At 39.7% G+C, this 17,759-nt stretch overlaps 2 protein-coding genes across 2 annotated transcripts in view; one reads left to right on the forward strand and one right to left on the reverse strand.

Moving 5' to 3' along the window:
* Dctn4-p62 (dynactin subunit 4) overlaps positions 1-17,759 on the forward strand; it is a 93,317-nt gene that overhangs the window by 26,259 nt on the left and 49,299 nt on the right. The gene's annotated exons all lie outside the window — the stretch shown is intronic.
* The window catches only part of LOC138936853 (mucin-2-like), a 56,461-nt gene continuing 42,173 nt past the window's right edge, over positions 3,472-17,759 (reverse strand). Inside the window, exons 4-22 of the mRNA XM_070302612.1 lie at positions 15,110-17,233; positions 14,057-14,334; positions 13,267-13,614; positions 12,854-13,177; positions 12,416-12,775; positions 11,998-12,304; positions 11,300-11,931; positions 10,424-10,798; positions 7,748-10,345; positions 7,336-7,637; positions 6,689-7,247; positions 6,306-6,587; positions 5,832-6,075; positions 5,375-5,718; positions 4,970-5,261; positions 4,539-4,856; positions 4,105-4,385; positions 3,616-4,023; positions 3,472-3,507 (exon numbers count right to left, since the gene is read on the reverse strand). Coding sequence (XP_070158713.1) covers positions 3,472-3,507; positions 3,616-4,023; positions 4,105-4,385; positions 4,539-4,856; positions 4,970-5,261; positions 5,375-5,718; positions 5,832-6,075; positions 6,306-6,587; positions 6,689-7,247; positions 7,336-7,637; positions 7,748-10,345; positions 10,424-10,798; positions 11,300-11,931; positions 11,998-12,304; positions 12,416-12,775; positions 12,854-13,177; positions 13,267-13,614; positions 14,057-14,334; positions 15,110-17,233 — 10,412 coding nt within the window. The remainder of the gene's footprint in view (positions 3,508-3,615; positions 4,024-4,104; positions 4,386-4,538; positions 4,857-4,969; positions 5,262-5,374; positions 5,719-5,831; positions 6,076-6,305; positions 6,588-6,688; positions 7,248-7,335; positions 7,638-7,747; positions 10,346-10,423; positions 10,799-11,299; positions 11,932-11,997; positions 12,305-12,415; positions 12,776-12,853; positions 13,178-13,266; positions 13,615-14,056; positions 14,335-15,109; positions 17,234-17,759) is intronic.

Below are 17,759 nucleotides of genomic sequence, written 5' to 3' on the forward strand. Positions count from 1 at the left end.
GTTATTTAGCGTTCACGTTTTGAGATAAATGGCAATTTCTCTCAACTTTTTTTTTTTCTTAAAAATTAACGTATAATATATTATATATAATATATTATAATACATTTTTTATATCTTTATTATATAATAAAAAACAAAAAATTTTCTAAATACTGCACATTTTGGTCTGTAAAAACAAATGGTTAAGCAAGGGAACGGTCAATGCGATTTAAATTGCTGTCGCGGTTGCCACGCATGGAGGAACCCTAATAAGGACTTGTAGCGTAAATAAAGTCATTTACGGTAGGTGTTGTGCTCATAGTTTTTTGTCGAGCCAACTCTTCTGTATAGCATTATGTGCGGTTGGTTTAATTGGTTTATTAACGTACTGTGCGGCTTTTTTTCGTGCTTTTAATTTTTCAAATAAAATTATAATTTTGCAATGCGTTATATGAATGATCGCTGACCTTAATAACAATTATACGCCAAAGTATTCTGTCCGCCGAGAGGTTTAACTATTATATGTATTTTGTAGCGCGAAGAAAAAAAAGTGTATACAATCATCGAAAACGCCTGCCGACTACTCTATCACGACTAGCGTAACTTTAATAAGAGTCACTGAAATAAAGTCGTTTGCGATAGTTTTCTGTCGTCGAGTCCGGGACTCTTCGACGAATCGGGCCTTTCATCGAATACAGGGAGAAATCGCGTACGACAAGGATCGTCTCTCGAATGGGACTCTGGAGGATCGGTTTGTTTTGTGGATTAGGCTCGTGTTTTAGTCGCGGCCCGCGACGAATTGCGAAACGCGAACCGGCGCACGTCGCCGCTTTTTCTTCCCAGCAAGAAGTCGTCGGGCCGTATATGTCGTTGCCAACGACGATGACGAGTCGCATAGGGCCGCGCCCGAAATTGCTTCCATAAATGTCGAGCACGCATAATCGAATTTGCGAAACGATAAACCCGCTGATTGGAAATTAATCAAGTCGCTGTTTATGATTTGACGGTGAGCCGCGCAGAATACGTTATATGCCGTCGACGAATACGAGAGAAAGGTGAATGGGTTGAGACATCAAAACTTATGTACAACACGTTAAAAATTTATTACAAGAATAAATAATTAGTATACATGTATATATATATATATTTTTTATATAGGGGATTTACATAAAATGTTTTAATAAAAAAATGTTTTAGTAACTTATATCGAGATGCATGCCTATTATAATAAATGTCATAGTTCTTACACACACAATAATTATAGATTAATTCGCGTAACGTAGCATTTGCTCAATCTTCTTTTTTATCGCTCATGACGCTATTATTTTTTTTTATTTTTGATTATTCTGTTTTCTCTGCTATATATATATATGTTTTCTTTTCTGGAAAGTTCGTCCTTTGTGATATTTTCGAGGTTAATTTTTATTCTAGCGAAATAAAGTTGAAAATTCAGCGTTATATGTAGAGCATCTTAAATATTACAAGTATTACAAACTTGAAAAGTTTATATGGATAACTGAAAGTTAGAAGAAAAGTCGTGGTTAAGAAATAATTTGCGCAGTAGAAAGATGAAATCTTAGTAATAGATTTCGCAATTACAATAATAATGTATAATACGGATAATATATCTCGCATGCAAAAACATTGTTATTAAATCAGTTTAAGTACTTAAGTTGATTATAATTTCTTGAGTATGTAAGACAGGTACATTTTTAAGACATGCTATTATATATATATATATATATATATATATATATATATATATATATATATTATTGACTTTTATTTAAAGTACGTATAAGTGTACATGCGCTAAGGATACAAAATTACAGTAGCATTACGTAGAAGAGGTTCCGGAGGAGAGTTTATGTACAACAGAGAAGGTAATGTATCTATAATTTTATATATATATATATAATATCTCTATATATATGTATATACGTGTACGTATAAATGGAAGTTTTATTTGGACATAAGGAGAGAGGATAAAGTTAGTAACAAAACTTAAGATATGAGCATCGTCATTTTCGTTTCTTAAAACGGCAGAATTTAATTCGTCACATACGGGCGGAATAATCTTATGACGTAGAGATTTATGGGAAAATCGTAATACGTGATACACCGTTCTTCGTTACATTTTTCTCTTACGCTATCTCTATTGAGCTAACAGTAAATACATCGTAACGAGTCTCATATGCTCTCTTTCGAGTTTGATACAACGACGTTGCCACGGCTTCGTCCTTTGGCTTGGATCCGAAATAATAGCATTTCTTTCTCGAATGTAAAATATTAAAATACTCTTCTCTCATGATTATCTTAATTTATAAATTTCTAAACTAGAGAATGCTGAATTTATTTTTGCCAATGTTGCTCTTGACATTGGATATATATTGTACATTGAAATTAGCATCTATTTGATATAAATATATTGTAGAAAATATACCGTATATATATATATCATAAAAAATATTCGACATATGTATATATTAGTAATTTGATATAGATAATTTACATTCGAGTGATGCCTTTTTTCGATCGCGAATTTGAATCGCTCCGAAACAAAGCCTTGTAACGAAGCCGGGCAACGTAACACGTTTCGTCGGAGAATAGACTAAACAAACAAACAATAACAACAATAATAAAAAAAAATATTCTCCTTTCGCGTTCAATATACAGATCGAGCTTTCTCGTCGTGCTATTTGCACGACAGCTTGGCGCCATCCATTATTTATGACACTATTGTACCATGCTTGCACGCGCACAGTACAAGCTGCATCGATTGAAATATCATTTTCTTTAGCTTTAAATATATATTTCTATAAAAATATGGACTTGGGTGATAAATTTGATGTTTTTAATCGGTCAGATTATTGTATATATATATATATTGCATTTTTATTCTATTTGATGAAATAAATATTTCAATCACCTGCAGCAACCTGCAGCTCGATCTCGTGAAAACGACATACACAGGAAGATAAGAAGGAACTTCTTCGAGGAGCTTCCTTATTTCATTGGTTGTATTTTGGCACGGGGTTGAGTCACGCGCGCTTATCTTACGTCTTCGCAAGGTAACGCGAAGAATTTTCGTTTCAGAAGCATTCGTCGATCAAGTTGTAATTTAGAAAGATTTTGTTAATGAGAAAAACTCATTGACAAAAACTCATTAATTTTGACGACTTTTGGCATCGCAGGATACCAAATTATTACTAGTAAACAAAAATATAAAACAATTAAATGTATAGCGTACATAGACTTATATAAATAGATCTATGATACTGTAACTGTAGAAAAAGATAAAAAAAGATTAGGCATAGCGACAGCAATATATAAATTAGAAAAAGTAACGAAATAATACATCTTTCGCAATTTCAATAACGGCAGATTTCGACTGATCCAAATGATGATTAATAAATCTACGGAAAACACCGTCCAGCGGCTTTGTCCGCGATCAATCTTCTCGCACATCGTGACTCGTTCTCGTTTGAGCATCTACAGCGAATCAAAATTGGAGTCCCGATCGCTAGTCTATAAAAAGAATCGATTAACAATATCGATGACGCATTCAATGGGACCGCATAAATCTTTATGATTCGTAACTTAATTAAGAGGAAGTTTTGATATGAATTATCTCACCCTATCTGGACTGTATAACGGCGGATGCTGCGCCGGAAGTCGCAGTGTGCTGCCTAAATCTCGCTCAGCCATGGTGTGACCTTCGCTGGCGCTGTCTCTGGCATCCCTGTTATCCCTAGTGTCCTTGACGCTATTTCTTCGCGCGGCGGCAACTTTTGTTGGCGGCTGGATCGTCGTTTCACCGCAAGATCTTGCCAGGGTTGAACCAGCTTCGCCTAGATCCAATCTGAGAAGCTTGGTCGGAGCCTGGATGGTTGTCTCGCCACACGAGCGCGCCAGGGTTGAGTCAAGGTCAACCTGAAGATCCCCGCTCCTCAATATCTTAGTCGCCGGCTCTACAGTCGTTTCGCCGCAGGAGCGTGCCAAGGTGGACTCGGCGTCTACAGTACGGGTCACCGTCGCCGATACCTATCGACAATTAACGTTCCATTATACTTGTACTCTTTAGATCTGTCGCTAAAACGAAGAAAAAAAAAATTGAACCAGTACCTGAAAACCGGCGCTAACGAGAGCGCCCGTGGGCGTCATCGAATTTCTTGCTCCTTGCAGATCAGCCTCCTTGCAGTCCTTCGTGCTGGATATACTTGGTTTTCTGTTTGCCGGACAATTCGCGCCATTGTCGAGGTAATTTATGAGTTTGTGTTCCTCAGTGGCAAACGTACTCATACCGGCCTTGTAATTTTGCGGAGATTGCGGTGCCGATCGGTATTTAGCGCGCGGTATCATTACCGTCAAGGAGCGATCGCGCTGATCGTCATTCATTGGTATCGCTGCAGAAGCATTAAATTTATTATTATACCGAATAGCCCAATTTTTTTAACATTATCACGGATTATCTTTGCAATTAAGTATGTTGTTTAATTTGCAAGTGCGAAAGAGATTGTTTGCAATACGTGATAAATGAGAAACATAATAAAACGTACCGGCAACTGTGGGAATCATGGTAGCTTTTCTGGGCGGTTGACGAGGCTTTGCGCTAATCTTACGAACCGGTCGTTTATTTGGCGGCAACGGCGCTATCATTTGCGGCGGTGGTGGTAAAATATGCGGCACATGATGCGGTATGGCCAAGTCGGCGACGCTACCCTCGCTACTTGTATCGCCACTTGTTCCGGGTATCATGGCCCGTCTGTCGCCGGTCTTTCGATCGCGTCCTGGGTGTCGGAAGCACGTCATTCCCAGACAAATTGCTAGGAGACCCAACAAGATTGCTCCAGTTGTCACCAGAGCTATCAACAAAACTGTCAACATATAAGATACGTTTAATCGTTTGAATCAATCATATGTATATGCTGCCGACTTGGTCATATTTTAATCGTGCAAAGTCGAAGTTCATAGACGATGCTACCTTTACCTTTGAGATTAACTTGACAACGTTGGCCACTGTGCCAAGGGAAGCATTCGCACATTTCTTGACCGAGAGAATTGGTGACGCAATGACCTTTGTTGCTGCAACCAGCGCATCCCAATGGAGCTTGCGAGCATACTCTTCCGGGATACGCTGGATTTTCCGATAGGTCAGCCCAACCTTCTCTACAAGAACATTGATAGGATCCCCGTAAGTTGAAACACGCCGCGTGAGGTGAACAATCATGATGCGGTCCATCCTCTTTAGACGCGCATTCATCAAAATCGATTGCCTCGATCTAAATTAGATTCAAGAATAAAATGTCGGGAGCACACGATTGATAAAAAAAAAGCATTTTAATCATCCTTATTATTCTAGCTATTTATTTATTTATTACGATTTTACACTCACCAAATCAAGATTCTTTGAAGCGTAAACTTCCGTGCCGCCTAAACTATAATTGCTTGTAATTAAATATTTTCGTAAGACTTCCTTCAATCTGGTCTCGTTAGCATTATCGCTGAGTTGCACGTGAAATTCGACTTTCGTAGGATCCTGAGTGAATCCGGCGATTTTAAGTCCTCTGTACACGTCTCTTAAATCGCTCTGCATTAAAGTTCTGTCTAAAGCTTCCTTCGTCGGTGCCGCTAAACGTTTGTAAATTGCTGATGCAGAATCATTCAAGGCAGTTTCGTATGCCACGAATTCATGACCGACGCGATCCAGACCGACGCGTACAGTGTACGTGTAAGTCGCTAAAAATTGTTGCGCGTCAACGTAGCATATATTAAAATTAAACCGTCCAATATATTCATTAAATAAAAATAACTGTTATATTATATAGAAACGCGTATCTACGAGTACTTACGTTTGCAAGGCCGATCCGGAAACATTCTCGCAAATCCTGGCCGACAAACGCATCTCATCTCTGCTCCTATTTCGGTGCAAACTTCCGATTTGGATGATTTACATTCCGGCGTACATTGATTCGCAATAGGTGTCATAGGGACCGCTGGCGCACCCAGTATCCCTCCTGCCAGTACTCTGTGAATTTCATTGCCTGTCGGATCCTCTTCGTCGCGAGATACTTCCTCTCCGTATTCAGCCTCCACCTGAAATTCAAGCGAAATATGTTCCTCTATATAACGTGCATCTCTTATAATTATGTTAATTAATTAATTATATATATTTTAATATAATTAAATTAATTATTTTCATATATTTTTGAGAGAGAAAATATTGATCCAAAATTTGCATTTTAAAGGAAGCGAGACATATATGCACATTTTTATACATATATCATGATTGATAGAATGTATATATTTATATGTTTTTTTTCTACCTCTTCCGCTCCGGGTGCGGGTGGTTTCTGATCGGTCATCACGACAAATATTGAATCATTATCCACATTATCGTAAGATGAAGGTATTCTTGTAACGATCGGTTGTAAGATCGTAGAAGTTACCGTAGACACAACGTTTGTCGGACGCAGCAATGTTTCTGTCACCGTCTCCACAGTCGTCGTGGTCATCGTGCGCGTGAGTAGAAGCGTTCTCGTTGTTGGCGGCGAACCCAGTACCGATGTCTTAGTTGTCGTTACTGTCGAAGTTTTGTAGCGTGTCACCTAGTTAATACACATAATTAACACGTACATTTTTCCGAAAGTAAGAAAAAAATAATATAAATATCTATAAACGTATCATTTAAATATCAAAATGCTCGTACCTCTTTTGGCTTCATACGTATAGTCGCGTTGGACTCTTCTTTGGCGATGACACTAGTTGTAGTTTTCTCAATGTTCTTTGTGAATTGCGTAGCTAAATTACTTATTTCGGAACGCGTTTTATTGTTTGGCATTGGTATCAATGTACCGGTTACTTTAGTGATCGAACTATCGATCCTCGTAACGATTATCGATGATTCTTCGTTAGCTGTTCCGTTGACTACACTAGGTTCGGTTACATGCGGTTTTTTCGTCTCGATATCCGATACGGTCGAATGTTGTTGTTTCTTTTGATCCGTTCCGACAATGAATGTTAAAGACTCGGTGGGTTCCACTCTCGTCGACGGTAAGACGCTTTCGTAACTAGATTCCAAGAATACTGGATGCTCAGGCCACTTAACAGGATTTGAAGGAACATTCGGTATATGCGATCTCGTCGGATGGACGTCGCGATGGATCGTCGATGATCTGCTCGGCTGAATATAATTGATTTGAGGCAGTCTTAGCTTTGTCGGTATTACCATATTTGTGGACAATGTCGATGTTGCTCGAATGGAGTTTCTAAAATGTAATCAATAATAATTATAAATAATTGTATTTTCTTCATGATAGAATTTGATTGAGATTTATCAAGTATAATTTACATTACCTAGACACGGGTCTTGTATCGAAAGGTCGCGCGGTGTAAACGCTAACATGTTCGGTAATCCGTTTCGTCGATGTTGATGTTTCCGCGGATCGGAGAATATCGGGAACGTCGATTATAACTGGAAGATCAACAGTGCCGTGAATAATTGGTATCTTAGATTCAATATCCTGAACCACCGGAATATGAGACGTGGCAACAGCAGTCGCTATTTGTATAGACCCGGAAACAGCGACGGCTGGTCGTACGGTAGCGATTTCGAGCGGCCTTGTCGTTGTTAACACCGGTGGCGGTGGTACCATATCCTAAGATACGTTAAGTATTATTTTTCGTGTCTTATTTTATACATATGAGGACGAATATTTTATAATCTTAAATTTTGAAGATTTTTAGCATATTATACAATCTTTTATACCTGCGACAGCAGTTCCACGAGGAAAGGTCTTGTGAGCGACGGCCTCGGACTGGGTGGAACCATATTCGTGCTAGGCGGAGGCGGTGCGACCGTCGTCGTTTCTTTCAGAGGTATATATTTCGGCGGCTTGAGACCCGATTCGTTAGTCGTCACCGAGGCGAATCTATCGTCTACCGGCATATGAGTGGTAGTGATGTCTACCGGCGGCGGTGACAATCCGAGTACATCGGTCGACGGCGACGTGGGCGGCGGCGGAGGTTTGAGTCCTTCTTGCTCGTTTTTATTCGATTTATTCGATCCGGTTGCTACATTCAAGGGCGGTGGCATCATATTTCTGGAAGGAACATTCATTTCCTTGTTATTAATCGGCCTCGTCTTGATCTCGTCCCGCTTGTCCTGGGAATCCGACGAGGCAAAATTCGTTTGATACGCTGTGTTCAATGTTTCATCGTTTTTCTTGTTATGCGACATATTGTTTTTCGTGACGAGCATACTCGGCGGTCTTTCGGTTTGCGTCTTGCGGTCCACTTCCTCACCCGTAGCCTCTACCGACATGGAGAACTTGACGTTCGGACGATCGTGCGTTTCCAGTCCCGCGTTATCGCTCGAGACAATTACCGGTTGCGGCACTTGAGATTTTGGTTTCGTTAGAATATGAGGATATTCCGGGTGTTTTCTTGTATACGTTCCGTGTTCTGGTCGACGTTTATTGCCGTTCGCAATCGGACGAGATGTGGTGAAATTTTTATCTTCAGGTTTTTTCACGTTAATTTCAGAAATTCGGGAATTATGTCCCGTCGATATCTTTTGTTGAGATTTTACAATATTCGGGATCGCTACATCCGCGTTCCAATTCTGGTGTTCGCGATTCAATTTTATTCCGTAATTTAATGTCTGATTGATAAAAGTATCCGCGGCGTTTGGTTTAACATTTTCCGGACGTTTTGTAGCATAATCAGGTCTGACTTCCAATTTAATCGAAGGTTTCGTTAATATTTCCGGTTTGAAGTACATAACGGGTCTCGAATCAGATTTAATCGGTCTGGAGTACGGTATGCCTGGTCTGTCTACTTCCGCGCCAAATTGAGATATAATTGCTGGTGGTTTCAGATCGATAGTATCGTCGCGCTCGAGCGAATTTAGCGTCGTAACTTGTCCGTCTTGCGTCTTCTTAACCGATTTTATATTCTCATTATGAGGTGCGGGTATGCCGTGAACTATTTCGTAATCGGGCTTATTTTCTTTTCGTTTGTAACCGTAAGGAGTGGCCTGGTCTATCGTGTAACTATTATAAACGCCGAAAGGTTTTCCTTGTACAATAGGTGATTCGTAAGGTCTCGTGTTATAGATATCGATACCGTATGGTCCCTGCAATAATGGCTTTATTTCATGTTTATAAATTATACTGTGCTCTTGCTCAATTTCCAGCGGTTTGTTCATGATGGAAACGACTGTTCCATACGGAGCTTGCGATTTCAAGGTTTGATTGATAGTTTGAGAATATGTGAAATTTATCGTATCTTTTTTATTCTGATTGTCATTTTCCTGGCTCTTGTTTCCTTTTACATGATAATGGTTCGGATAATTGATATATTCCGAGGCACCGATGTCAGAATCAGTATTCGATAGCACAGTCTCTCCTATTTGCCATTTTTCAGAATGATCTTCTGGCACTTTCGTAGTAGATGTTTGAGAATGTTTGTTATCTTCCGGTATCGAACTTGGATGTAAAGGATTATGATATTCTATCGCCCCAGTAGGCACATTGTCATTCTGTTCAGTTGGCGAATTGGGCGTTGCGATATTATGTACTTTATCTGAATAAATATGCGACGGTCTATTTTGATTTTCGCTCTGAAGAGTGAACGGTTTAGGCGGTATTCGTATAGATTCCTGATACGACTGAGAATTCATCGACGGACGATGTGGTAGCGCAAAAGTATGCTGCGTGTTTACCGAAGGTCTCTGCGGTCCAGGGTACGTTGGTTTTCTGATCGCAGGATATCCAGTTGGCCGTTCTACAAAGACATGCCTGTCCAAAGGACGGTTAGTCGTCGGTCTTAATATCGGTCGCGGTCTCGGTCGATTGTTTAACGCGAATCTAATTGGCTTTTTATCGGATTTCCAGTTGGCGCCTAACGCTATCTCGTTTCCAGAATCTGGTTTTCCAAGGAATATATAGCGATGTGGTACTTCGGTCGAGACCTCTGCGCGTCTCGGTGGAACTTGCTCCGGCGGATTCTGATTGTTCGAGAAATGACCGCGCATTGGCGTTTGATGAACGGAATGCGGTCGAATGTTTACCGTTTCTGGTTTGTGATGTACAAGAATTTCTCTATGAACGTGGCCCTGACTGATAATTCCGGATCCGTCAGGACGTTTAATGAAGTGAACTTCCGACGGTCTTTTATCGGGTCGTATTATAGGCGTTTCTGGCACTTCTTGCGGTCTTCCGCGCCCAGGCGACAACAAAATAGCGTGCGGATGATTGGAGAAACCTGGTTTCGAAGAAGCAGGTTTGAAACTAGCAGGTGGTGACGGAGGAACCATGTAATCTGCTGGATTTTTCTCGCTTGAATATTGCACTAAGTCCTCCATCTAAGCATATATATAGCGGTTTATAAAATTGAGCTTTGCATAACAAACATACAGATATTTAAAATTTATTATACGTACCTTTTGAATACCGATGAAACCTGGCCCAGCTTCAGGTTCCGGGTAAGGTGAAGGATCGTCAAAATATTGACCACTTATATGAGGTTCATTGGTGTCTCCAAAAATTAGAGCTTGCGTGCCACCCTGAGGAATTACGACGTTAGCAACTTGACTAGGTTGAATATTGACCAATAGAGGTTGCCCTGTCGATCTATCAATGACATGCGGGACTTGATGAACTATCGGCTCGGTTGGTATCGGCTTTGATTCTGAACTTTGTATGATAATAGAAGTATCCGGTAATAAAGGATCTTTTTGTGCCCATGGTGGTCGTTTCTGTTCTTCTGAAGGCAACATAGTCGGACGAGGTTTCTCAATCGGTTTATCCGGATGAATCTTGAAAGAAATTATCATATATTGTCACACACGCTGCGCAAATAAATGCTTCGCAAAAAGAATTCATAAATAAAAAATCAAATATAATTATATATATATATATATATATATATATATGTTTTTTTTCTCTTGCATAATCTCTATCTCTATATACAGAAAAAAATAACTAGAGTAAATAAATAATAATAATAAGAATAATTTTTGTATTATTTTTCAGAAGAAACAAAATTAGAAAAAAATAAAAAAAAAGATTTCACTTTTTCTAGAAAAAGAACAATGCAAAAATTATCCTTTTAATTATGTTTTAATTATATTTCTTTTATTTTTCCCGTATACTTATACAAACAGAGATTAAACAAAAGAAAGTAAACATATATGGAAACATTCTATATATAATTATTTAATTATATATATATGTATTATACATATTATACACGTATTATTACATATACAATATATGGACTTTTTTCCCGGGTGTATATAGGAATAACATAAATATACCTCGTCAAATCTCGCAGGTGATAAAGGCGGTGTTAAAGGATCTTTGGCACTCCAAGGTCTTCTATATTTCTCCGGATTCCATTCCGGAATTTTAGGATTTACATTGGGATTTGCGTATTGCTCCACATTCGGTCTATCGGGTGGCTTCAGCAAAGGATCGTTTTCCAAGATATCTTGCTTCGAGACAATTCTTTTTGGCGGTATCGATTGAACGGGAAGCAGTTTTTGAGATTGTTTAGAAACTGTTGAATGATTCGGATTATCAAGAGGAATCGAAACCGGTACTTTCAAATGTTCCTCGTAAATCCGATGGGCCGGCAAAATCTGCACTTGCGGACCTTGCGCGGTTTGTTGAGTTTGTTCGTCGCGTTCGTTCTCCAGGACTTCTAACACAGGATGCACCGGAATATTCGGTACCGGTAAAGGCGGAGGTTTCATGCCAATATGCTTTTCATCCTTCAAAAACGTCTGCGGCAATCTCGGTGCCATCTTGCCCGGTTTTCCTATGATAACATCGCTGTTTGCCGTGATTATTTCGCCGGGAGATATCGGTATGCCGTCGGCGAGACTGCTGGTTACCTTGTGACGCGTCTCGGCGATATAATTGTGATTGAGATTTGCCAGATGAGCAGCTGGAAAGAACAATTTTCTAAAATATTGGATAAAACATCAATAACGACGAGAGGACAGAATATTACCGATGTGTTGACTTTCAGCGGTTTCTATATCACCGTCAGCAAATTCTGCAACGGGAATGTAAATCGGCGATCGTTGCGTTGTGACTTCTTGAGTTTCGGCGATAGACACGGTATCGTTTCTACGAGAGGCAGTGTTTTTCCCCTGCAGCAATCCAGCCATTGCTGTAATCACCGGTCCCAAGGCAGACAAGCTATTTATTCCTAAAGAACCCAGACTGAGAAGATTGCTGACTTGAAGATCTTCCCCGGATTGAGAATTGGGACGTTTGTTTTGTGGCTCGTCAGTTAATAGCGTGCTATTATTATCCTATGGGAAAATGTAGAAAGTTTCAACATACATCCGAATTTTTGATACATAGGTCAGTAGTTTTTTTCTTAATTTTTTTGGAAGAAGGTTGGAAACAAAATGTGCGCATACCTGTTTATTATTTAAATCTATTGGTTTTGCATGAGAACTAATATTCTGTGACACCGTATTCATCGACATTATAGTTGTCGTGCTCGTGACATTCTTCTCGTGTTTTTTTATTTCCGTGAAAGAGGTTGATTCCGGGAGATTTGAGGTCGCTGTCGGATTGATCTGATCCTCTTCGTCGAAAAAGATAATCGTCGAGCCCGTGACAACATTTTTCACCGGATCGGAATGGTGGGCCGTTGTCAATAGAGCATTCATGTAATCGGCATCTAATAAACTCGGCGCTATCGATTCCGTTACGACGTTTTCAACGATATGCGAACGAGACGTCACGGTGGTCGACGTTTCTCCATCTGGGCCAGCCTAATAATGAGAGAAATTTTAAAGATATATATATATATATATATATCATACATTGTACTATAGAAATTCAATAATTACCTGCAGTAACGTCGTAAAATAAGTGAAGGTTGTAAGATATGTTTTAGTAGCAAATATCTGTATAGGTTCTTGCGTAAGATTAATCGGAGAGGTTTTCACGGTGGTTTTTCGCACCGGCACTTTCTCTAGTACCACATCAGTTGATGTGGCTACGTTCGTACGAACTACCGTGCTACCCTTTTCCAAGAATGTACTGAAATATGTATACGTGATGTAATATGTCTTTGTTGTATCTGTCACGCTACCGTCAGTATTATCCAAGGCAGTCAAAGTAGTTGTGACACTGGTTGGTCGTGGCGGAGATGCTGATTCTGTTACAATTAGCTAAACAAAAAGAAATCGGAAACGAAATTACATAATAGTATAGCGAACATCGATATTAAATAGCAGAGTTTGCGAAAAAGCTAGCTAACCTGGGTAATCGTGTCGCTGACCGTTTCTATTTTCGTACGACCTTCTTCCATAAATGTTTTTTCCAACATTCTGGTACTGAGATATGTATTTGTTTCCGGTCGCGGAGCTTCTGATGGCTCGAGAATCATGTCTAGGTAATGCTGCGGTGCGGTAACCGTGTTTGTTATAACTTTCGTGCTACTTTCCAAAGCGTCATTCACATCCGGATGATCCGTGTTCAAGGTCAGATACGTGTAAGTTGTTTTAAATATTTCGGTACGTAGAGTCGGGGATACTTCCAGAGTCACAGCTGCCGTTTCGGAGCCAGGTTTTCTATGCCGTTCTTCGGTCGCCGTATTCGCTACAACCTAGAAAAAAGAAATAACAAATTTTTACCAATAACCAGTTTTACAGAAGATTTTAAAAACTTGAATATCTGTAAAACATTTGCTATTCATGATATGAGAAAATAAGGAAGAAATTATCTCTAAAGAAGTCAAATTTTTTTGTTAAAATTATCTTTTACGTGATTTTTTTTTTCGAGAGAGAGATTACCTATATCTTTTCTGTTTTTTCAATAAGTGATATCAAAACTGTCAATTTTATCAATACTATATTTTAGCTGACAAAAAAATTTCAACAACTTATAATACATTAAAATATCTATAATATTCTTATATAATAATTTCTCTTTTGTACATTTTCCTGTACCTTATACAGGTAGAAACAAAAGAATTAAAATTTGAACTTTTAATATATTTTATTTTTTGGAAAAGATTAAATGCGCCCAGATGTATTGTGCGTAAGCACCTGCTGCTCTGTAGTGACAGTAGTCGTTCCATCCTTGGTGATTGTGCTGAGATACGTGAAAGTTGTTGTGCAAGTCTTCGTGACAAAGTCGTTCGGCTTATCCTGCGGCAGGAGCATGACCACCGCGTCTGACAAGGTGAGGGTAGGTTGAGGATTCGAGTTCTCCCATCGCAGAGCCGGAGTAGGCCCCGCGACGATGACTTCCACGCCATTCGACATTACGCGGGTCGCTAGATTGAATCTGCGTCCCTCCTCCTCGTCCTTCGGCTCATATTCTCCTGTCGTTACGATTCCATAAACATCGATATATCATATCGTGAGGGGATATGTGAGGGGAAAATTACCTCGCAATAACGAGATATTACTTATCGGAAAATATTATATATACAAAATAAAATTTTTTCAAATAAAAGATATAAGCTTACCTATCGTTTGTATAATATAAATTCATCGCGAGATCAAATATCTATATTATTATTAAAGTGAATCATGTATTCGGCATACAATCGAATGTACGAAAAATTTTTACACAGAGGATATAATATAAATATGATTAATATTCATATATATCGTACAAGAAAAAAAAAAAAATGCAAATTTAGATATGTACAGCATCATTTTGTCATATACAATATATACATTTCATATACAGGGTTGTATCGTACAGGAAAAATTTAGATTACCAAAAGCCAATTATAACACAGTATTTAACAGAGTATTTGCACAGATAGTTCGTTTCATCTAATCAAATTCACGTAATTGAGAATCAGGAAGTCTCTCTCTCTATAGCGAAAATAAAGTTTATTAGTCTAAGGATTATATTACACACTGCGGCAATCACCGTGAGCGCTCAACGTTAAAATTGCTATTTTTATTTACTTATAACTTTCTCCCTTTTACTTTGAAAATTTATGAATCTCGAGCAATACAGTGACAATTTTAATAATATATATTTGAATGATATTTCATAGAATTTTCAGAGGGACCAACGTTTTCGAGGGCACGGTGTGATTGTCGCGAGAGAGGTTTCAGATGAGTAAAAGGGCTACTCACCGGCAACGGGTACTGGATTATACACAGACGATACGAAGTCGGCTGACGACTCCACGGTAGGAGTGATAGTCACCGTGACGGGCACCGTCAGCGTAAGTGTCGTCACTCTCGGTCGTACGGTCGTCGACGATGTCACTTTAGTCTCCAGTCCGTTCTGTTGTGTCACCACGTATGTGTACGTCCTTAGTCGCGTCGACGTCACTACCGTCTCCGTATAATAAACACTCGTGCTTGGCTCTAACATGAGATCCGGCGTAGATTTGGTCTCTGAGCCGATCGTGGCTGGTTTTGACGGCAAGATCTCGGGGAAATCGAGGCGGGACAGCGACAGGTAAAGATCGTCCGTTAGTCCGGCCTCGATCTCCTCCGGCGTGGCCGAAGCGATATTGGTCGTGACTTTCGTTACGGGAATTGTGTCAAGTACGGAGGTTTCGCGGACCGACGATTTTATCTCGCGAGTGTAATTCGCGCCGAGGGGTATCACGCTGGGTATATACGAATCGACGAGATAATTTGACAGTAATTTCACAGTCGCGAGTGGTATAACACTCTCAAAGCTCGACGCGAGTGTAGCATTGGATAAAAGGGCGGTTTCGACTAAAGAAATCTGAGTTGAATTGGAGTCAATTTTAACGTCCGGTCGTATGGGCAGTACTGTTAGTAATTCTTCCGGAATTTCGCTGATCGTTTCCAGCATCATGCTGCGCTCGGTAGCTTCGGAAGATTCTTCATTCTCTTCTTTCGTACCGAGCGTTATCACCTCGGTGATGGATGAGATATATTCTTCTGTTGTGTTAGGTATTCTCGTAGCATCTTCTTCGTCGGAAAAGCTTGTAGATTCGGTGGATTCAGGCGTGTTTAATGCGGTGACATCATCTATGAAGGTAGTTTGCTCTTCAGGACTGGCAGTTGTCATATACTCTTTCGTTGCAGAGTTATCGTCATTATCTCTTTCTATAGGAATAAATTCAGTAGCTGGTATATCTTCATTCAATATGGCAACCTTAGATTCATTTGTGGTAATATTGCTATTTTCTAAAGAAGCATCGATCAATTCTGTTATATTAATCAATGCGTTATCGGATTCTCGAATCATCTTTATTGATTGCTCCTCGGATGGTTTTTCCGACGTGATTTGACTGATTGATGTTGTAATATTATCATGCATTGTCTCAATGTCGCTTTTATTAGATATGACATTATTTTCGTCCTTTATAGAAATCACTTCGGTAGTGAAATGCTGTTCGTCTTTTATTAAAATGGCAATATTATCAACATTCTCAGTAGTAATGGTCATGTCGAAATAATCATCTTCATATTCTTCATCTTTCTTGTCATCAGATTGAGGGAAGAAGAAATTGTCGGTAATAATCACTGGCGTGTCTGACGCGCTTTCTTCAGATATGGTGGAACTAGCTTCCAATGATGTAAGATTCGTTTCCTCATCCGGTTTATTGTCAATAAGATTCGGTGTTTCTTCAAGATTAGGCGTAACAATAATATGATCTTCCTCTTCAACGGTCATATCTTCGTTCTCATCTTCCTCGTCTGAATATTCTTCATTATACTCGGGAGGTGCGGTAAAGAATCCCGTAGTAATAATGGCAACAGTAGGCGTCGGTAGTATCGGTCGCACTGCAACTAGCTTCTTCCTGGTAACTCTAACTTTATCCTTGATTGACATCGATAATATCGGCATGGATTGAAGCTTTCTACGTCTGGTTATAGTCACTTTGTGTTTTCCGACGGCAGATTGATAATCGATAGGGGTTATAGTTTCGGTCGGATAGATCGATTTGTCCGATTCGAGAGTCCTGACGCGCGTTACCACGATTTTTCGCGGCGCGTGATCGGTAGACGTGACATACGCGAGATTCTTTGTGCGAGACGTTAAAGGTCTACGTCTGACAACCGTAAGCTTATGTTGTCTAGCGTTTCTGCTACGCACCACAGGTACTCGAATTCTAACACGTTTTTTCGACACGTTCTCAAGAGATCCGTCCTCGTCGTCGATTCTCCCAAGATTTACGTCGTCCTCATTCGCGGACCATACGTTGACGGTGCCTTCTCTATCGTGTTCGACGTTTACGTTTCCATATTGCACCGACTCATCATAGAAATCACCTGCAAAGGCGATGCGTTTCTACTCATCTGTTTGAATACATATTATCCATCTCATGCTTAGATTCATCCGCGATCGATATCAAAGCCTTTGCGATTAAGCTTCGTTTTCGATGATTTTTTTTGTGATGCGTTAATCAATTGAAATTAAATTACGCTGACATTTCGTGTTTTGTTTTTGTATGCACGTCCGATTAAATTTCGCCTCGTACACTGTACGTTTTAGTGACATTATCCGCAACAGACGTGTTTGTTTATTGTAATGTTGTCGAGGGAAGAGAGTATCATGTCCGACTTTGTCGTGTGGGCGCGCGTGCGGCGGCAGATCGAGGCTGTGTTAGTATAATAGGAGAAAAATGTGGGAACGACGCTCGAAGAGAAGGGAAATTTTAGAAGGGAATAGAAAAGATTTGAGAGAAGTTGGGAGAGAGCGAGCTGCAAAACGGACATACGAAATAACCATCCTTGAGGATAGCTTTCTTTTCACCGAAGCTACCAACTACCCACAATTCTTTCTTTTGCTTCAAGA

The sequence above is a fragment of the Polyergus mexicanus genome, unplaced genomic scaffold (genome assembly GCF_030449975.1).
Source record: "Polyergus mexicanus isolate NDT 795.1 unplaced genomic scaffold, iyPolMexi1.0 SCAF_10, whole genome shotgun sequence".
In the NCBI taxonomy this organism is placed as follows: domain Eukaryota; kingdom Metazoa; phylum Arthropoda; class Insecta; order Hymenoptera; family Formicidae; genus Polyergus; species Polyergus mexicanus.